Source organism: Natrix helvetica (assembly GCF_964273705.1).
Source record: "Natrix helvetica genome assembly, chromosome: 5".
Classification (NCBI taxonomy): domain Eukaryota; kingdom Metazoa; phylum Chordata; class Lepidosauria; order Squamata; family Natricidae; genus Natrix; species Natrix helvetica.
In genome coordinates this window covers 147,032,571-147,054,549 of record NC_138551.1, presented here as the reverse complement: position 1 = coordinate 147,054,549, position 21,979 = coordinate 147,032,571, and the positions used below count along the sequence as shown (strand labels likewise).

General features: G+C 44.4%; 1 protein-coding gene across 2 annotated transcripts in view; it reads left to right on the top strand.

Moving 5' to 3' along the window:
• Positions 1 to 493: 493 nt before the first annotated feature.
• The window catches only part of PIK3CD (phosphatidylinositol-4,5-bisphosphate 3-kinase catalytic subunit delta), a 45,723-nt gene continuing 24,237 nt past the window's right edge, over positions 494 to 21,979 (top strand). The window contains exons 1-8 of one of the 2 annotated variants that reach the window (XM_081955501.1): positions 494 to 929; positions 5,769 to 5,932; positions 7,984 to 8,212; positions 10,815 to 11,047; positions 12,443 to 12,622; positions 14,495 to 14,644; positions 17,002 to 17,091; positions 18,368 to 18,589. In XM_081955501.1, coding sequence (XP_081811627.1) covers positions 5,804 to 5,932; positions 7,984 to 8,212; positions 10,815 to 11,047; positions 12,443 to 12,622; positions 14,495 to 14,644; positions 17,002 to 17,091; positions 18,368 to 18,589 — 1,233 coding nt within the window. In that variant the 5' untranslated portion in view covers positions 494 to 929; positions 5,769 to 5,803. Of the gene's footprint in view, positions 930 to 1,011; positions 1,255 to 5,768; positions 5,933 to 7,983; positions 8,213 to 10,814; positions 11,048 to 12,442; positions 12,623 to 14,494; positions 14,645 to 17,001; positions 17,092 to 18,367; positions 18,590 to 21,979 lie in introns of those variants that run through there. The other variant, XM_081955500.1, reaches the window with a different exon arrangement.

Genomic DNA, 21,979 nt, shown 5'->3' with positions numbered 1-21,979 from the left:
CTTTCTTAATTTTCTTTTCTTTCTTCTTAATTTTCTTTTCTTTCTTAATTTTCTTTTCTTTCTTCTTAATTTTCTTTTCTTTCTTAATTTTCTTTTCTTTCTTCTTAATTTTCTTTTCTTTCTTCTTAATTTTCTTTTCTTTCTTAATTTTCTTTTCTTTCTTCTTAATTTTCTTTCCTCTTTCTTTCTTTCTTTCTTTCTTTCTTTTCTTTCTTTCTTTTCTTTCTTCTTAATTTTCTTTCTTCTTTAACTTTCTTCTTTCTTTCTTCTTCCTTCCTTTCTTTCTTCTTTCTTTTCTTCCTTCTTAATTTTCTCTTCTTTCTTTCTTCTTTCTTTCTTTCTTTCTTTCTTTCTTTCTTTCTTTCTTTCTTTCTTTCTTTCTTTCTTTCTTTCTTTCTTTCTTTCTTTCTTTCCTCTTTCTTTCCTCTCTCTCTCTCTCTCTTTCACCTGGTGAAGTTTTCACGCCGCTCCATCGGCCAAAACCCAGCGCCTGGCTGGAGAAGGAGGTTACGGTAAACCCAGAGAGCGAAAGAGAAAGTAACTACTCGCAGGAATCAACCCTGTTATGCTCAGGAAGCGCAACTCCCGCGCCTTTCAAAGCCTCCAAGCAGCGGAGCGGAGCCTTCCTAGCGAGCAGCTGTTTTTCAAAAAAGCCCCCGCAGGGAAAGCGGGCGCTCGGGAGTGGGACCCTCCTCTTTTAAGATCCCCAACTGGATCCTGGGGCGATGGGATCCGCCAGGGGACTCGCTTCCAAGCGCGAGGGCGCTTGAAAAAAAAGAGAGCAGAGCAGAGCAGAGCTCCCCCCAACCTTCAGGGCGCACGTGGGGAAGCGGATCTACTACCCGAACGCGCGTTCAAGGAACTTCTCCCAGCTCTCTCGGCAGTGGATCGGTGGATCCCTCATGGATCGGTGAGGGGGAGCACGCAGGGTAAGGAAAGAGATCGACTGCGGGGGCTAGAGCTGTTGCCGAGGAGGGGGAAAGGGAGGGATCTGTTTTAAAAGAGGGGGATCCGTTCCATGGAGGGTGGGGATCGGGAGGGATCAGCCTGGTCCTGGGCGGGAGAGGGGGGGGAGGGATCCCTGGCTGGGACGGACGCTTCTGGCCGCTTGGGGCAGTTTGGCCACGCTCCCTTGCAAGGCAGAGGTGGGGCTGGCCGGCCGGCTGAGGGACTCCCATCCTTCCAGCCGATCCCGGGGCTTAAGCAGCCTCGGCGGGGAGGAAGGGATGCAGTAGCCGGCACCGCTGCTCGGAGGTGGGTAGCTTCTCCTGGATCGCCGCCTTTGGGGAGCCTTTTTCTCCTGGGCGGATCCCCCCCTTCCTTCCTTCCTTCCTTCCTTCCTTCCTTCCTTCCTTCCTTCCTTCCTTCCTTCTTTCCTTTGGGAAATTGGGTTGGGGTAAAGGAGGGGGAAGGAAGGGCGGGTGGCAGCGAGCCTCTGAGCACGTGCAGAGGGCTTTCTTGCAGGCGCCGTCCTTTGTTCGTCCTTAACCAGAGCCAAGCCTTAGGATGCCCCCAAGGGATCGGGCGCATCTGGAAAGGGTGTTTGTGTGTGTGTGTGTTTTGGCGTCCGCAATATTTGGATTGGGAGGGGTCGCTATTATTTTATTTATTTATTATTTGTTTGTTTGTTTAGTATTTAGTATTTATTTATTTAGTATGTATTTAGTATTCATTCATTATTTATCTGTTATGTATTTATTATTTGTTTATTATTTATTTGTTTAGTATTTATTCATTATTTATCTATTATTTATTTATTTATTATCCATTTATTATTTATTTATTTAGTATTTATTCATTATTTATCCATTATTTATTTATTATTTATTTATTATTTATTTATTATTTATTTGTTTAGTATTTATTCATTATTTATCCATTATTTATTTATTTATTATCTGTTTATTATTTATTTATTTAGTATTTATTCATTATTTATCCATTATTTATTATTTATTTATTTAGTATTTATTCATTATTTATCTATTATTTATTTATTTATTTATTATCTGTTTATTATTTATTTATTTAGCATTTATTTAGTATTTATTCATTATTTATCCATTATTTATTTATTTTGTTTATTGTTTACTTATTTAGTATTTATTCATTTATTATTTATTCATTATTTATTTGTTTGTTTATTTTGAAAAGTTTTTTTTTTAATTTATTGTCTTACATACAATTATAGGGAAACATTTGTCTAGCTGTTGTTTTTCTTTACATTTATCATTCTTATACCTGTGTTATTCCATTTAAAAGGTGACAATATACAATTTGGGTTGCTTTATTTTACTAATGTTCCCTTTCTTTTTTCCCTCCCTCCCTTCTCTACTTCCTTCCTCCTCTCCTTCCCCTTCCTTCTTCCCTTACCTCTCCCCTATGCCTACTCTTCCTCTTCCCCTTCCTCACCTCTCTCCTTCTCTTTCTCTCCCTTCCACCCTCCTCTCCTCCTTCCCTCTTTCTTCCTTCCCTCCTCTTATTTATTTATTTAGTTTGTCACTCGTGTAACAAGATAACAGGAATAAGAAGAATACACGTGAATAAGAACACGGAATGGGTACAAATAAATGGGGGAAGTAGGTCAGGGACGGTAGGCGAGCTGGTGCACTTATGCCTGCCCCCTTTGACTCGCTTTGCGTCCGTTTCAGAGCCACCGTTTTTTTAAAATTTATTTTTTAAAAATAATATCGTGATATCAGCCTTTCCCAGAAATCAAATATCTGATCGATTTTATTTTCCCCTATAAGGCTATGCCTTGGCTATGCCCAAAATTTAAAACGCTGGGAAGCTGGGCGTTTCTTTCCTTTAAATCCAAAAGGGGACTAAAAGCTTCGCAAGACGCTAGTCCTCAAGAAAGGCTTTGTGTGTGTGGGCGGGGGAAACAAGTTTGAGAGAGAGGGCTTCAGTTAATGAACCAAGAGTCTAATTTTTTCTCTATATCATTTTGTGTCAATTGTGTTTTAACGCATCGTTTTGTTCCGGCGAAAACAATCTCTCAGCAAACTTCTGACATATTTGCACTTGTTGAGAAAAAAACCTATCAACATCTTTATTTAATTTTTTGTTTATTGCAAGGGAATCTGGAGTGTTGTTTGTTTTTTTAAATGGGTGTTTTTTCTTTTTTTCTTTTTAAAAAAGCAAAGTTTGCCTTTTAAAGAGACTTTGTGTTTGTTTGGAAGTCCTTGCTAAACAATCTTACCCTACGAAGCATTTAGCTTGAAAGGTTTTCCCCACCCAGCGCCTTCAATTCTCAGAAGGATCAATAAATAATTTAGTCCATTGCTTAGTGAAATTGGATGGACTTTTCCATAATTGAGGCCCTTGCGTTGATGCATACAGAGTCGTGATCAAAATTGTGGAAACCTTGTGGGAAAAGTGTATTTTTGAGGTTTGATGGCTAATAACACTATTTCTTTTTTTTTGAGTAGTACCATAAAATTATATATCTATAATTTAATCAAGAATGTAATGCAACCAAGTTTGTTCAGTTATCTGTATTCTAAGAAAAGTTCAATTATCTGTATTCTAGGAAAAGAGCCAAATATAGCCAGCAATAAAACCTAGTTAATATAAGCAATCATTCAATCTTGGTTTCACAAGCTGCAGAACTAAAAGACTTGGTTTACTCCATGGAAAGATGTTGTAAGGCCGTAATTCATGCTAAAGGTTACCCAACTAAGTATTAAATGACTGGTGATAATGTTGGTATATCACATTTTTTCCCATGGTGATAATTGTTGTATATCTTGTTTTTTTCTCTACGTGTTTCACTTTTCTTCTTTATAACTGCTACTCTAATAGCAAATCCTTCATAAAAGTTATTGCATTGCCTTCTTGATTAAATTATCTTTCCATTGATATATAATTTTATGGTACTACTCTAAAACAAAGTGGTGTGATTAACCATCAAACCTCAAAAATACTGTTCACTTCTCCCAAAAGGTTTCCACAATTTTGGCCACTACTGTATATATTGTCTCTAAACGATGTAAACAAAAAGAGGAAAATGCGATTTAAAAAAAAAATAATTCCCAGATTTTGCAGACAGGCTATTCTATCAAGGTCTAGAAACTTGATTTATTTCAATTCAACTTTTTGTACTTTACATCCTACCCCCCCCTTTTTTCCCCCCGCCCGTCAGTTTGGTTATTAGTAGATTTCTGGAAAAACCCCAGTGAGCTTGATAAGATGCTGCTAGACTTTTTCGGTGTAAATATTGTGTACAATAAGGCAGGTCGAAGTCATGTCAAAATGCCTCTGCAGAAAATATTGCATAAAACAGCGCCGGCAGATTTGAAAACATTCAGCAGAGAAATGTGTCGCCTGGAAACACGGCGGCGCAACGGATGCGATGGCACGCATGCGAAGCCCTTGAAGCCAAATGCAATTGGGAAGAAATGCATACATGCAGAAAGGTGGGGGAAGTTGGAAAGGACAGAGTTTGGAAGATTTAAAAGCTCTGCTTTGCACACAGTGGGGATCGGATCGGAGGAGGGTGGTGAGGTCATTTCCAACTCTGGGGTAGCTGAAAAAAAGAAGGGAAAAGCCGAGATGCACGTTTTATAAATAAATGAATCACGTCTCAGGAATCTCTTTTCAAACTATCCCAGGACATCTGGTTTTCAAGCCCTTTTTTATTTTCTGCCTGGGATCCGTCCCCCTATCTATCTATCTATCTATCTATCTATCTATCTATCTATCTATCTATCTATCTACTTACTTACCTACCTACCTACCTACCTACCTACCTACCTACCTACCTATCATCTATCCATCCATCCATCCCCTCTCTCTATCTACCTACCATCTATCCATCCCTATCTATCTATCTATCTATCTATCTATCTATCTATCTATCATCTATCTATCTATCTATCTATCTATCTATCTATCTTTCTATCTATCTATTCAGCTATCCATCTATCTACATACCTATGATCTATCCATCCATCCATCTATTAATCCCTCTCTCTACCATCTTTTGAGTCCTTTGGGAGAAGGGCGGTATATAAATCCAATAAACAAACAAATCCAATCCATCCATCCATCCCTCTCTCTCTACCTAACTACCATCTATCCATCACCCCCTCTCTCTCCCATCCATCCATCTGTCCGTCCATCTCTCTCTATCCCATCTATCCATCCCCATCTATTTATCTATCTACCTACCTACCTAACTACCATCTATCCATCTATCTATCCATCCAACCATCCCTCTCTCTACCACCCATCCCTCTCTCTCTACCTAACTACCATCTATCCATCTATCTATCCATCCATCACCCCCTCTCTCCCATCCATCCATCTGTCTGTCCATCTCTCTCTCTCCCATCTATCCATCCCTATCTATCTATTTATCTACCTACCTACCTACCATCTATCCATCTATCTACCCATTCATCCCTCTCTCTACCATTCAGCCAGCCAGCCAACCATCCCTCCATCCATATCTATCTATTTCTCTGTCTGTCTGTCTATACCTACCATCCATCCATTTGTCCACCTACCTACCTACCTACCTACCTACCTACCTACCTACCTACCTATCATCTATGTATATCTACCTACCTACCGACCATCCATTCTCTATTTCTTAGAAAACAAACAGACATCATCAGTTGTGCTCAATCAATTTGGGAGGTCCCATTTTTCGTCGGCCCTCCTTGTTTTAAAGAGAGAGTCGGGAGCCTTTTATCTACCTGCAAACTCCCAACGAGAATCTTACAGCAGGATTAATCCCCCACACTGCCTCTGTTTCATGGCAGGTTGGCATTGAGGAGCGCCAGGCTTATCCCCAGAAATGCACTGCCCGCCAGAATTTTGGTCTAAGGAAAGCAACTACACCATCTTCGTGGACTTCCTCTTACCCACCGGGATTTACCTGTCCCTGTCCGTTTCCTGCCATGCCAGCCTGGCCACCATCAAAAAGGTAAGGTCTTCGCGGCGGGAGTTTTCCCCAGCTACAGGTAGTCCTCGACTTACGACAGTTCGTTTAGTGGCCGTTCAAAGTGCGGCACTGCGGGAAAAAAGGGACGGGCGACCGTTTTTCACGCTCACGACCGTTGCCGCCTCCCTGCGGTCACGTGATCAAAACCCGGAGGCTGGGCAACAACGATTGCAGTGTCCCTGGGTCACTGGGTCCCCTTTTGTGACCACAATTGTGGTCGTAAGTCAAGGACTACCTCTGTCTTATTAGTCCTTGGTGGGAAGGAAACGAGAGTCGTTTTCTTGTCTTTTTCCCGCAAGCAGATTTATGCCTTTGAAGGATGCTAATGCTGGAATGAGTTAGCGCCTTGTAGGGCCATTAGAGAGGGGACTGGTTTATAAAGTGAAATTAAAATATCCTCTCTGGCGAGAAGGACCAGGGCTCCCCCCCCCCTGCCCACCTGAGTCTGGCTCAGGGATGGAGCAAATCAGCCTTGTCTTTTCAATGAAATTGTGGAAGAGCTGTGGTGGCGCAGTGGTTAGAAATGCAGTATTGCATGCTGACTCTGCCCACTGCCAGGAGTTCGATCCTGACCGGCTCAAGGTTGACTCAGCCTGCCTTCCTTCCGGTAAAATGAGGGCCCACATTGTTGGGGGGCAAGAGGCTGACTCTGTAAACCGCTTAGAGAGGGCTGGGAAGCACCGCGAAGCGGTCTATAAGTGCTATTGGGATAGATAAGATAGGTAGGTAGGTAGGTACCGGTAGGTAGGTATAGATGGTAGATGGTTGGATGCATGGAAGGTCAGTAGGTAGATATATATAGATGATGATAGATAGTGTTAGGGTTAGATAGGTAGGTAGGTTACGTAGATAGGTAGATGGATGGATGGATAGATGGATGGATGGATGGATGGATGGATGGACGGTGGACGGACGGACGGACGGACAGACAGACAGACAATTAGAGATGATAATAGATGGAAGGATAGATGATGATGGATGATGGATAGATAGAGATGATAATAGATGGATGGATGGATAGATAGATGATTGATGGATGAATGTATGGGTAGATAGATAGAGATGATAATAGTTGGATGGATGGATGGATGGATGGATAGATAGAGATGATAATGGATGGATGGATGGATGGATGGATGGATGGATGGATGGATAGATAGAGATGATAATGGATGGATGGATGGATGGATGGATGGATGGATGGATGGATAGATAGATGATTGATAAATGATGATAGATGGATGGATAGAGATGACAATAGATGGATGGATAGATAGATGATTAACTGATAGATTGATGGATGGATGGATGGATGGATGGATGGATGGATAGATGGATAGATGGATGGATAGATAGAGATGATAATAGAGGAATGGATGGATAGATAGATAGATAGATAGATGGATGGATGGATGGATGGATGGATGGATGGATGATTGATGGATGGATAGATGGATAGATGATTGATAAATAATGATAGATGGATGGATAGAGATGACAATAGTAGATGGATGGATGGATAGATAGATGATTTGATGGATGGATAGATGGATGGATGGATGGATATAGATTATTAATAGATGATGATAGATGATGATGGATGGATGGAAGATAGAGATGATAGTGGATGGATGGATGGATAGATGATTGAGATGATGATAGATAGATAGATAGATAGATGATAGATAGATAGATAGATAGATAGATAGATAGATAGATAGATAGTCGGTAGGTAGATGGCAGGTAGGTAGGCAGACAGGCAGGCAGACAGATGGATAGAGGGATAGAGGGATGCATGCTGTGGTGGCACAAAGGTTAGAATGTGGTATTACAGGCTAACTGCCCACTGCCAGGAGTTCGATCCCGACCAGCTCAAGGTTGACTCAGCCTTCCATCCTTCCGAGGTGGGTAAAATGAGGACCCAGACTGTTTGGGGGCAAGAGGCTGACTCTGTCAACTACTTAGAGAGATGCTGTCAAGACCTGTGAAGCGGTACATAAGAAGCCTAAGGGCTGTTGCTATCTTCCTTCCAGGTGGTTTGGCACCAGGCCCAGTATGAGCCCTTCTTCCAGATGCTCAGCGCCCCGGATGCCTACGTCTTCACCTGCATCAACCAAGCCGCAGAGCTGCAGGAGCTGGAGGACGAGCAGAGGCGCCTCTGTGACGTCCAGCCTTTCGTCCCGGTCTTGCGCCTGGTGGCCCGCGAGGGGGACCGGGCGAAGAAGCTTCTCAATTCCCAGATTAGCCTCCTGATTGGCAAAGGTTGGCGGAAGGGTATCTGGGCGACGGGTTGAAAGCATGCATATATATATATGTGTGTGTGTGTTGTGTTTGTGCTGATAAATAAATAAAGGGAGACTAGTATAGATCTATTTCAAGCTATTTAGCTCTCATCAGCTAGCTTATATATATATATATATATATATATATATATATATATTTATATTTGTGTGTGTGTTTGTGTGTATGTATATGTATATGTATGTTGTATTTGTGCTGATAAATAAATAAAGGGAGATTAGTATAGATCTATTTCAAGCTATTTAGCTCACATCAGCTAGCCATACCCTTACTGGGATTTATTTATCAGCACAAATACAACACAAACATAGCAAAGGCAACATTAAAAATAAAAATATGGTTTTCTGCCTGGATGGTCTTCTGTAGTGAACCGAAGGACAGAAAGGGGGAGTAGTGAGCTCCCTCCCATATTTGGGCATACCAGGGGTTGTAACACAAATATATATATATATATATATATATATGTATGTGTGTGTGTGTGTGTGTGTGTGTGTGTGTGTGTGTGTTTGTGTGTGTGTGTGTGTGTGTGTTGTATTTGTGCTGATAAATAAATAAAGGGAGACTAGCCTAGACTGGGCATACCAGGGGTTGTAACACAAATACATATATATATATATATATATATGTATGTATGTGTGTGTGTGTGTGTGTGTGTGTGTGTGTGTGTGTGTGTGTGTTGTATTTGTGCTGATAAATAAATAAAGGGAGACTAGCCTAGACTGGGCATACCAGGGGTTGTAACACAAATACATATATATATAGGTATGTTTGTATGTATGTATGTATGTATGTATGTATGTATACGCACACACAAACATACACACATACATACATACCGTATTTTTCGGAGTATAAGACACTCCAAAGTATAAGACGTACCAAGCTTTTGGGGAGGAAAACAAGGGGAAAAAATATCTGCCTCTGCCTCCCAGCAATTCACTCCTTGCAGCAAACAGTACAGACGATATACACTGTTTGTGGTGTTACCTTTCAGACTGTACTTGTACAGATGCTGTTAAAATCAATGTGCTAAGCTTCTTCGTTTCGTTCAGCTGTCTAGAACAATAGTAAAGCAGTCTTTAAAAAATAAGTCAAATCATTTGAACATTCTATAGGCATTTATCGTTGCTGACTTACCTTCTTGCAGCAAACAGCCTGATTAGCACGAGAAAAAAAACCTGCCTCTGCCTCCCAGCAATTGGCCTCGTGGAGCAAACAAGCCTTTCAGTTTCAGCAGGGGCCTCCCGATGATCAGCTGTTTCAGGCTGCAGGGATTGCTATAGCCTATTGCAGCCTCCGCAAGCCCCATTTTCCCCGTTGGCTGCAAGGAGGTAAATTGCAGGGAGGCAGAGGCCAAAGGGCGGGGGAGGGTGGGTGGGTGGGGCTACATTCCGTGTATAAGACGCACCCAAATTTTCACCCTCTTTTAGGGGGGGGGGGAAGGTGCGTCTTATACTCTGAAAAATATGGTATCTATGTCTCTGAAAAATAGCCCAGCTGCTCTTTTTCAATACTGTGTTTTTACTCCTTGTTTTGATTTATTAATGTATATTCAAAGTACCGATAGAAGAGAATATAGTGGGGTTTGAGCTGTGGGGTCCCCGGTGCTCTCTGAGGTTAGTGGTTTTCTTGCAGACGTTTCATTACCCAACTAGGTAACACCATCCGTGCTGAAAGGGAGTGAGATTTGAGAGTGGAGGAAAAGGGGAACAAGACTGCGGGGTCTTTGGTGCTCTCTGAGCTTGGTGGTTTTCTGGCAGACGTTTCATGGCCCAACTAGGTAACATCATCAATGCTAGAAGGAAGTGGGGTTGTGGACAGGAGAAAGGAGTGGGGCAAGAGGAGGAGGAGAATTGTGGGGTCCTTGGTGCTCTCTGAGCTTGGTGGTTTTCTTGCAGACGTTTCATTACCCAACTAGGTAACATCATCAGGACAAACCCCGCTCCCTTCTAGCACTGATGTTGTTACCTAGCTGGCTAATGAAACGTCTGCTGGAAAAACCACCGAGTTCAGAGAGCACCAAGGACCCCACAGTATAATCAAAATAATTAAGAGAAGGCAGACAGTATTATTGACAATTATAGCCCGTAAGGATCAATCGGGAAAGCGTCTGGAAAACCTAAAATCTCGAGGCTGCTAACAAAACCTTTTCTGCCAACTGGAATGGACCAAGGCAGCAGAAGTGAGATTTCCAGAGATGGTTCAGACACCGTCCTATTTAGGCATGTTTTTGAGGCCGGGCGCATGCATGGAAGGTGCGCGCATGCGTGGAAGGGGCAGGTGTGCGGCGAACCAGTAATAACAAAATGTGAAACCCAGCTGGAGATTTCTTTGCAGCTTTCTATCAAGGTTTGTCCGGATTCCTAAGGTTTGTAGTCAAACGGTTTCTCGTGTATGACTTCTGGCCCCAGGGAATTCCCCATGCATTCAAGAGGACTAGAAACTTAGGGCTGTGAAGGGATACAAAAAGCCTACCTTGTCGAGGGAGGAGATCCGAGGCGGTAGATAGACGGACCACGTTCTCCCGGCCAGTTTTTAGAAAGTCCTCCTGTCCTCTGTCTAGGTTTGCACGAGTTTGACTCCTTGGCTGACCCCGAGGTGGACGACTTCCGGGTCCAAATGCGAGATTACTGCGAGCAGAGAGCGGCTCAGCGCCAGCAGCTCAACTGGAAGGAGTGGATGGAGTACAGCTTCCCAGTTCAACTGGAGCCCGCCCTGAGTGGGCTCGGGAGGAGACAGACTCTGCCCATTCCCGGGAAGACCATTTTTGTCAACGTCAAATTTCAATCCGGAGGGGTAAATCCGCACGCTCAACGTCAAATTTCAATCCGGAGGGGTAAATCCGCACGCTTCCTGAGTCTCTGTAGAGAAAGAGAGATGTTGTAGTGTGTGGAAAAGTGCAAATATTTGCGTGTGTGTGTGTGTGTATCCTAAATTGTGGAGAGCCAAAGGGAGAAACTAAATGTTCTTGCTAATGTGTAAAATCTCAAGTGCATCTTTCTTTCTCTTTCTTTCTTTCTTTTTTCTTTTTCTTTCTTTCTTTTTTTCTTTCTCTTTTTTTCTTTTTCTTTCTTCCTTGTTTTTCTTTCTTTCTTTCTTTTCTTTCTTTCCTTCCTTCCTCCCTACTCCCTCTCTATCCTCCGTTTCTTTCTCCTTCCTTCATTACTTCCTTCCTTCCTCTCTCCCTCCCCCTTTCCCTTCCTTCCCTTCCCTCTACCATCCTTCCTTCCTCCTTTCCCCTCCCCTCCTTCCCCTCCCTTTCATCTTTCCTTTTCCTTCCTTCCCTTCCCTCTATCCTTCCTTCCTCCTCCCTCTGTTTCCTGTCTTCCTCCCTCCCTCCTCCCTCTCTATCCTCCCTCTCTTCCTTCCTTCGTTGCTTCCTTCCTTCTTCCTCCCTCCCTCCCCTTTTCTGTTCCTTCCTTTCCCTCTACCTTCCTCCTCCCTCTTTCCTTCCTCCTTTTCCTTCCCTTCCTTCCCTTTCATCTTTCCTTTCCCTTCCCTTCCCTCCATCATCCTTCCTTCCTCCTCCATCTGTTTCCTTCCTTCTTTCCTCCTCCCTCTCCCTCCCTTTCTTTCTCCCTCCTTCCTTCCTTCATTGCTTCCTTCCTTCTTCCTCCCTCCCCCTTCCCTTCCCTCTACCAGCCTTCCTTCCTCCTCTCTCTGTTTCCTTTCTTCCTCCTTTCCTTCCCTTCTCTTCCCTTTTTCATATTCCTTAACCTCCCATCTTCCTCAGAATCCTGGCTTGTTTGCAAAGACCTGATTTTTTGTTTAGGGGAGGGGAGTAAGACACGTGGGCTGAACCAATGCAAACATACAGCTAGTCTTCAACTTGCAACCACAATTAGGCCCAACATTTATGTTGCTAAACGAGACATTCAGTTGTTATGTTAGCTGCCCAGTTGTTAAGTGAATCCCCCTTCCCCATTGACTCGGCTTGTCAGAAAGCCGCAAAAGGGGACACTGCGACCGTCGTAAACCACGAATCCGTCGCCAAGGATCCAATTGGGGAACGATACAACGGTCGTGGCGTGTGACGAACAGCCGCAAGTCGCTTTTTCCTCGCCGTTGTAAGTTCGAACGGTCACTAAACGAACGTTTGTACGTTGAGAACTACTGACGACGAAGCCGCGGAGACGGGTGGAAAAATTAAAGCTTTTGCCTTTTGATTTATTTTTTTCCCCGGATGGGCAGGAGAGCTTCACTTTCCAGGTTTCCCTGAAGGAATTCCCCATCACTCTGATGAGCTGCGCCGTCAAGAAGCAAGCCACCATTTTCCGCCACCAAAGAGTGAGCCCCGTGGACGAGTACACCTTGCAGGTGAACGGAAAATACGAGTACATCTACGGGGAGTATCCCCTTTATCAGTTCCAGGTACGTCTTGTTGTAGTCCGCCAGTGTCAGCAGACTCGGAGAGTGAGGAGGTTGGGGAGGAACCTGGGCCAGTCCTGGAGTCTGGGGAAGGCTCCGATGAGGGCTCTGTGTCGGAGGCAGAGAGGGGGCCAGGGCCGTCAGACAGTTATCAGCTGCCTTCGGAGTCGGACATCAGTGAGGCGGAAGAACAGCTGGAGCCTGTTCCCAGTGTGAGTTGCCAGACGAAGGGAACAGCTAAAGAACAGGGTTCAACTTGGGAGTAAGGCCACAGGTGGACGATGAATGGCCCCTCCCAGAGGGAATAAAAGAGGAATGACAGGGGAGTGGAGTTTGCAGGAGACCATTAGTTCGCTTAATTTTTCGTGAAAACGGGCCTTTTTTTTAAAGGGCATGAATAGCCCTTAAGAGGCTTCTCGAGTGCTCCTGGGGGCTGGGGGGGGGGAAAGTTGAGCAAAAAACAGCCCATTTTTTGCTCATTTATGCCCTCCACAGCCCTCAGGAGCACTCTGAAAACCTCCTAAAGGCTATGCACAGCCATTTTGGTGAAGGGGGCAGAGTTTTGGGAGGCAAAAAATGCTGTATTCAGTGTATAAGATGCACCCAGATTTTTAGCCTCTTTTTTGAGGGGAAAAAGATGCATCTTTATACTCCGAAAATTACGGTATTTTATGAAAGACTAAACAAATAACTCGGTGGGGAGAAGAGGCTGCGGGCCGCTTGCAATTTGAAAAAGGGCCGCATTTGGCCCCCAGGCCGCACTTTGGACATGCCTGGCTTAATTGGTTCGTGACTCTCCGAGACTCCTTTCAAAGTTTTGCAGATATCGGCCTGGCAGCTCTCCAAGCCAGATAAGGTCTGTGACCGTAAATCCTCCCTCGAAAGACTTTGCTGGATGAGAATGAGCAGAATTCACGGTCAATGAATAAAATGGGGTTTTTGTTGGGGCAAGGAGTTTGTTTCATGCTCTTGGGACGCCTAGAACAATCAGCAAAGACGAAAAAAGAGGACAAGGCCAAACAAATATGAGTCCATATGCCAACTCAAGTGGCATGTGAGAACTTCCGAGAACTTGTGGGCCTCATCACATTTGGCCAAAGAATTGTTCTGTCATTATTATCGGAAAGATATCGGCCTGGCCACTCTCCAAGCCTGATAAAGGTGGGTAGTTGTGAACTACCTTGAAAGACTGTGGGAGAGGAAAGACTCGGCTGGAGAGGAATTCACTTGTAAATTAAATAAAAAGGGTTTATCGGGATGAAGCCTAGGTCAGAGCATGTCTTTCCCCCCTTTTGCTAAGCAAACACAATCAGTGGAGGCAGGGTGATATAATAATACAGTGTGCTTTCCCCCCACTAAACTTGGCTACTTTTAACATGGGCGGACTTCAACTCCCAGAATCCCCCAGGCAGCAAAGCAAAGCTGTTTGGGAATTCTGGGAGTTGAAGTCCTTCTCCCCCTTCTTAAAATGGCTGAGAAACAATGCTTCAAATAATTGGTGTGTCCATATCTGGCCTTGGTTGCAGTTTAGACTCGACACCTTCGAGCCCCAAACTGGCATGCTAGTCCTCATGAATCCCAAGGAATTTCAAGGCAGAGACGAGGAAGGAACTAAAACGACTTCCTAAACCTGTTCACCTTTGGAAATCGCGCCTCAGTCCTTTTTTTTACTATTTAAGGCGAACGGTGTGCCTATGTGCCCCCTTTCCTTCACAGGGGCTAGAACCTTGAGTACGGTTTTAAACTTAGTCCAACTTCTTAGGATTCGTCGCCAGGGATTTGAGCTGAGTTTCATTTTGTTCCCAATTTCGCTGACCCGTTTAGCGTTTGAAGTTTGGCTCCAGGTGTTAATGGGGTCTTTTTTTCCCCCCTCAGTATATCCGTGAGTGCCTCCACCGGCGTTTGGTCCCACACCTCATTATGGTCCACAGATCCTCTCTTCTGAGTGTGCGGGAAGAACAGAGCAACGGGCTTGGACATCCCCCCAAAACAGCCCCCAAATTATCTCCAGGCCCTAAGCAGAAGGTAACCTGTAGGGGTCCTAGTGGACAACCATTTAAATGTTTTCCAAGGCACCTGAGGGTAGAACAAGAAGCAATGGGTGGAAACTAATCAAGGAGAGAAGCAACTTAGAACTAAGAGAAACTTCCTGACAGAACAATTCATCAGTGGAAGAGAAGTTGCCTCCAGAAGTTGTGAATGCCCCAACACTGGAAGTCTTTAAGAAGATGTTGGATAGCCATCTGTCTGAAATGGTATAGGGTTTCCTGCCTAGGCAGGGGGTTGGACTAGAAGACCTCCAAGGTCCCTTCCAACTCTACTATGGTATTAAATATGAGCCAGCCGTGTGCAGCAGCTGCCAAAAAAGCCAACCCAGTTCTAGGCTGCATCAACAGAGGGATAGAATCAAGATCACGTGAAGTGTTATTACCACTTTATAAGGCCTTGGTAAGGCCACACTTGGAATACTGCATTCAGTTTTGGTCACCACAATGTAAAAAAGATGTGGAGACTCTAGAAAGAGTGCAGAGAAGAGCAACGAAGAGGATTAGGGGACTGGAGGCTAAAACATATGAAGAGCGGTTGCAGGAACTGGGTATGTTTAGTTTAATAGAAAGAAGGACTAGGGGAGACATGATAGCAGTCTTCCAATATCTAGGAGTTGCCCCAAAGAAGAGGGAGTCAGGCTATTCTCCAAGGCAGCTGAGGGTAGAACAAGAAGCAATGGGTGGAAACTAATCAAGGAGAGAAGCAACTTAGAACTGAGGAGAAATTTCCTGACAGTTAGAACAATGAATCAGTGGAACAGAAGTTGCCTCCAGAAGTTGTGAATGCCCCAACACTGGAAGTCTTTAAGAAGATGTTGGATAGCCGTTTGTCTGAAACGGTATAGGGTTTCCTGCCTAGGCAGGGGGTTGGACTAGAAGACCTCCAAGGTCCCTTCCAACTCTGCTATTGTATTGTATTGCATAATGTTCCTTTTGCACCACGCATGATTTTTTTCAAATTCAGAAAAGAAGTATTGGTGACAAACACACAAACTATAGCAGTTTTCCAGAATTTGAGGGGCTGCCCCAGAGAGGAAGGGAGTAAACCTATTCCCCAAAGCACCTGAAGGCAGGACAAGAAACTGTATGGAAGGGAGTAATAGGAGTAGGAGAGAGGGCAAGAAGGAGAAGGAGAGAGGAGGAGCGGGGGAAAGGAGGGGAAGAAGAAAAGAGGAAGGAGAGAAGGAAAGAAGGCAGAGAAGGGAGGTTGGGAAGAAGGAAGGAGCAGGGTTGTTGCAAAATAAGATGGAGATATGGGGTGGCAAGAAAGTGATCCCAATTGTGTGTTTTTTTTAATATTCATAAGCAGATTGTGATAAATGCTAGAAGTCAACAGATAAATGTTAAGAGCATGTATGAGAATGCGTGTTTGTGAATGTATATGGAAAGAAAAAAAGAAAACTTAAAAGGAAAATAATCAGGGAGAGAAGCGACCTGGAATTAAGGAGAAACTTCCTAACAGGGAGAGCAATTAACCAGTGGAACAGCTTTCCACCAGAATTTGTGGATGGAAGTTTTTAAAAACAGACTGGACGGCCAATGTAGGGTCTCCTGCTTGAGCAGGGGGCTGGACTAGAAGACCTCCAGGGTCCCTTCCAGCTCTATTCTCATTGATTGAAATCTATTTTTTTAAATCCTGTTTGGAAACGGAACAGTTCCCTGGGAGGCTGGTGCAGAGTCCTTTGGTTAGAGTTATGGGGTTGGCCTCTGACCCCCCCCCTCCCCTTTCATCGTCAGTGCTTCTTTCTTCAAATCCCGACTTTTGTGCAATGCGTCCTACCTCGTAGGGGTGTTCGGAAGCCAGGAAGGACGGTTTTCATTCAAGGCCCACTTTTCAGACTTTTGCAAATCCCGCCTTTGCGGGTGAAGTTTAAATAGGGGTCGGCTATATATCCTTTTAGAGGGACGTGGTGGCTCAGTGGCTAAGACGCTGAGCTTGTCGATCAGAAAGGCCGGCAGTTTGGCGGTTCGAATCCCCAGCGCCACGTAACGGAGTGAGCTCCCGTGATTCGTCCCAGCTTCTGCCAACCTAGCAGTTCGAAAGCACGTAAAAAAATGCAAGTAGGAAAATAGGGACCACCTTTGGTGGGAAGGGAACAGCGTTCCGTGCGCCTTCCGGAGTTGAGTCACGCCGGCCGCATGACCACGGAGACGTCTTTGGACAGCGCTGGCTCTTTGGCTTTGAAACGGAGATGAGCACCGCCCCCTAGAGTCGGGAACGCACAGATGTGCGAGGGAAACCTTTACCTTACCTATATATCCTTTTGGGGCCAAATGTCAAAATTAGCCATGAAAACTTCACTCTTTCTCTCTTCTCCTTGTTCCTCTGCTTAGCTGACCTGTATATATCTGTGGTCACTGGAGCAGCTTTATTCGATCGAAATCTTGCATTGCAGCAAAGTGAACGCCGATGAAGGAATGAAAGTAAGTCACCTTAAGCCAAATATTCTTTCTTTCTTTCTTTCTTCTTTCTTTCTTTCTTCTTTCTTTCTTTCTTTCTTTCTTTCTTTCTTTCTTTCTTTCTCTCTCTTTCTCTTTCTCTTTCTCTCTCTCTCTCTCTCTCTCTCTCTCTCTCTCTCTCTCTCTCTCTCTCTTTCTCTCTCTCTCTCTCTCCTATTCTTCTTTCGGCTAGACGCTCTTTGTGGCTTCCCACTCGAGATTTGTTTACGACTTGCATTGAGCCAAGCCTGCAATCTTCCAGCTCAAAATCATGCAACGGGTGGCGGCGGCGGTTGTTGTTTTTTTACGCTTTTTCTTTTCGGAAACTCGTTCATTCAATCATTCGGCGGTCGAAAACGTCTCACTACAGGAAGTGAGGGCGGCAATGTTGATTAGCCAGAAATGAACTTCTGAGAAACTGTTTATGGTGTGTGTGTATGTGTGTCTTTTTTTTAAAAAAAAATGTTTTCCTGCCTTTCCACTTACGCTAAAATGCAGCTTTTTGCAAGTAATTTATTTTTTTTTTAAAAGGTGAACGTCTCTTGACTTTATAGTTCTGGGAATTTTTTTTTTTTTAATGGAGAAATTAGAGGGTAGGAGGAAATACGGAACCGCAAGGTTTTTTTTTGTAATGGCTTCTTTTTTTTTTTGCAGATCCTGATTTCCTTCCTAAATTTACGAGTGCAAATTTTCAAATTTGCGCTGACCAAAATTGGAGTCTGGCGCTTCAGGTTTATTATCCCACTGGGGTTATTATAGATTATTTATAATATAATTAGCTGAATAACCCGGCATTGCCTGGAGATTTATTTATAAATGTCCGGATTAAACCTAATTTCTAATGTTGGATTTTCCCCCTTATCAGAGGGAGCCCTCTTGTGTAGTACTGTCAAGCCGTTACTGTGGCAACTCCACTGCGCTATACACTAGAAGCCATTTTACGGCAGTAGAGTAGAAGCCGTTTGAAGGCACAACAGGCTGCATCTTAACAGAACGCACACCTTGAGGGGTGTTAGGGGTGTCTTACCCCCATAGCATTTGTTTCCAGAGAGTAAGTCATATATATACACAGCGAGCGTGTTTGTCCTCTAATCCACGAGGACTAGAAACTTGGCGCGAGAGTTTTGCAAACGGGCATGCCGCCTCGGCCCACGGAGTTGAGACTTCCTGCTTTCCATCCGCAGATGGGGTGCTGTTCATTTTGGGGAGTGAAAGGTGCGGCTAACACACTCTTTTGTCTGTTTTATCTCCCCCCCTCCAGTTGATTGTGCAAGCGGGCCTCTACCACGGGCACGAAATGCTGTGCAAGATGATGACCAGCGCCGAAGCCAACGCCTGCTCCGAGCCCACATGGGATCAGACGTTAAAATTTGACATCCACGTCTGTGACTTGCCCCGCATGGCCCGGCTATGCCTGGCCCTCTACTCGGTAGTGGAAAAAGCCAAAAAAGCCAGGTCCACCAAGAAGAAATCCAAAAAAGCGGTAAGTCCTTTGCCAAAACGAAGTGGCACCATCCTTTGCCACCAAAACAAAAAACAAAAACCCACAGCTAAGAAATGCAACATTTGGGAAGGTTTCCCCCAAATGTGCAGCCATCAAAACTGGCACGCCGGGGGTGTAAAACGCAACTCTTGCCTGCGCTGGGCGGAGATTTGAGAATCCTGCAAGGTAGAAATTCGGTGAGGGAAGAGAATGGATGCACTGGGGCAGGAGTCTCCAAACTTTCCAACCTCAGGGACCACTAAATTCATAATTTTAAATCCCCTGGCACGCTCATATGGTCTGCATAATGACTTGCTGGGTGGGCGTGGCAAGGTGTGGCCATGTGACTATGTGACTGGGTGGGCGCGGCCAACTCGATGTCACTCATGTTGAGGGGCGCCTTGCCAGCCACTACATGCTGTCCCTCGCCTGCCCGCCCGGGGCTCCTTAGGGCCCCAACAGGAAGCAGTTGCTGGAGCTAAGCAGCCACCAGGAGAAAAAGTTGAATTGGATCTGACCGAGAAGGAGGCTCAGCGGAAGCACCTCACTGAGGACTAGGAGCATAGGCTTTCCAAGCAGAGGGAAGACCTGCGGGAGTGCAAGGCCAGGTTACGGCGCCTGGAGGCTCAGTGGGCTGAGATGGTCAGCCAGTTCCAGGCCGTGATGCAGTCCCACTGGAACGAGGCCCTCCAGCTCTTCTCCACCAGCGGCTCTTCCCTCCAGCCTTCGCCCAAAGCCCCCCACCAGGAGGCTGAAGCAGACCCCAAGTTGGAATTTCTGCCCCCCTCAAACCGCCACAAAAAGACCCCGAAGGGGGAGACTCTCCGCAGCAACACAAGCCTTCATTGCACGCATCCATCCCAGGGGACCGTAGTTTGAGGACCCCTGATTGAGTGCAATATGAAAAATGCAAATAGTTTTTCACCACCAGTTGGTGACCGCTGCAGTGGGGAACGATGGCCGATTCGGGATTTTAAAAATTAACCCTCGTGCAAAACGAGAGTTTTTTTTCCTCGCACGCCCATCTGCAAGAGCATAAGTCGGCTTCGAAGGCTTTACAAGGGATGCAGAGGGGTTTAAACGTTCATCTCGCAAACCCTGAATTGGAAGAAAAAGAGAGAGAGAGAGAGAGAATTACCCCACGTGGGCCTGCTTATCCTTCCAGAGGCTGCCTTCTCTTTGACATCTGTACCAAAAAAAACAACGGCGGCTTTCTGAGAAAGTCCCCGTTTCTTTCCAGATGTTAAAAAGAAGATTTCGTTTCAGCAAAGGGACGGGATGTGTTTCTCGGTTGTCGAAACACGAGAAAGTGCCAACAGACAAGCTGTGCAGCTGCCGAAGTCTGATGGAGGGTGGGGGGAGAACGGAGGGAGGGGAAACGAAAGGCGTTGGGACTTCCTAGAACTGGGCTTCTGATGATCTGGTTGTGCATTTCGGTGTCCTTTGCTGAGTCATGCAGCTTCTGTTTTCCCCATTTCCTCCCAATTTGCCAAGTCATCTCCTTTTTGGAGTCCATTCACTGAATTACTCACCACTCTCTGCTTAGTTGCCTGGCTCATTTTGCTGCCCTGGCTCTGGCAAAGAGCTCAAAGGAGAGAGGAAGAAGGAGAATAGAATTAGAATTCAAATTAGGAATATAATAGAGAGGAGAGAAGAGAAGAGAAGAGTTGGAAGGGATCTTGTAGGTCATCTAGTCCAACCCCCTGCCCAAGCAGGAGACCCTACACCATTTCTGACGGATGACAGTCCAGTCTCTTCTTGAAAGCTTCCAATGAGGAAGCTCCCACAACTTCCGAAGGCAACTTCTGTTCCACTCTCAGGAAATGTCTCCTTATTTCCAGGTTGAATCTCTCCTTGATCAGTTTCCATCCATTGTTCCTTGTTTGGCTTTCGGGTGCCTTGGAGAATAGCTTGACCCCCGCCCTCCTCTCTGTGGCAGCCCCTCAAATATTGGATGACTGCTATCTTGTCTCCCCTGGTCCTTCTCTTCGACTCTATTATTTATATTATTGTAGAATATAAATAATATTTATATTATTTATGTAACAACAACAATAATAAAAGTCCCAGTCAATAATATTTGTGATACATTTTTAAATGTTCAGTTGACTGAGTTTCATATTTAATGAATAAAAGTTGTTGTTGATGATGATAATAATAATAGTAATAATACAATACAATAGCAAAGTTGGAAGGGACCTTGGAGGTCTTCTAGTCCAACCCCCTGCCTAGGCAGGAAACCCTATACCATTTCAGACAGATGGCTATCCAACATCTTCTTAAAGACTTCCAGTGTTGGGGCATTCACAACTTCTGGAGGCAACTTCTCTTCCACTGATGAATTGTTCTAACTGTCAGGAAGTTTCTCTTAGTTCTAAGTTGCTTCTCTCCTTGATTAGTTTCCACCCATTGCTTCTTGTTCTACCCTCAGGTGCTTTGGAGAATAGCTTGACTCCCTCTTCTTTGTGGCAACCCCTGAGATATTGGAACAATGCTATCATGTCTCCCCTAGTCCTTCTTTCTCTTAAGCTAGACATAAGCTAATAAGATAATAATAATTAGCTTATTAGCTTATGTCATAATAATAATAATATAGACTGACTATAAAATGCGGCACAATTCAGTGGCACAAATGATCCACTGGAATTTGTGCAAAAATTATAATATTAAAACAGCAGCAAACTGGTGGGAACATAAGCCTGAAAAAGTCGTCGAGAGTCAGATGGTCAAGATCTTGTGGGATTTTCACATACAAACGGATAAAATACTGGCGCATAACACGCCAGACATCACACTGGTTGAGAAAAATAAGGTTACAATCATAGACATCGCAATACCAGGTGATAGCAGGGTTGAGGAGAAGGAACATGAAAAAGTCGCGAAATACCAGGACTTAAAAATTGAAATTCAACGATTATGGCACAAACCAGCAGTGGTAATTCCAGTGGTAATCGGCACACTGGGTGCTATTCCAAAAGCACTGGAATTACATTTAAAACAGTCAAATTCTAAAAGCTGCACTGCTTGGATCTGCACGTATATTACGAAAATACGTTACGACGTCCTAGGACCCTGGGTGGGGCCCGACTAGTAATCAATGCCAAATCCGGCGAAGCAACTGGCCACTGTGGTACAATCTAATAATAATAATAATAATAATAATAATAATAATAATAATAATAATAATAATAATAATAATAATAATAATAATTATTGGATGAAGCATGTCACAGTGATATCCATTGTCATCGGGGCACTTGGCACCATGTCCAAGAATTTTACAAGATACATCCACAAACTGCAGCTTCCTGCAATAACACCAGCGGAAGTGCAAAAAACTGTGCTACTCGGAACATCTTATATTTTAAGAAGGTCCTTGGTTGATCCCTA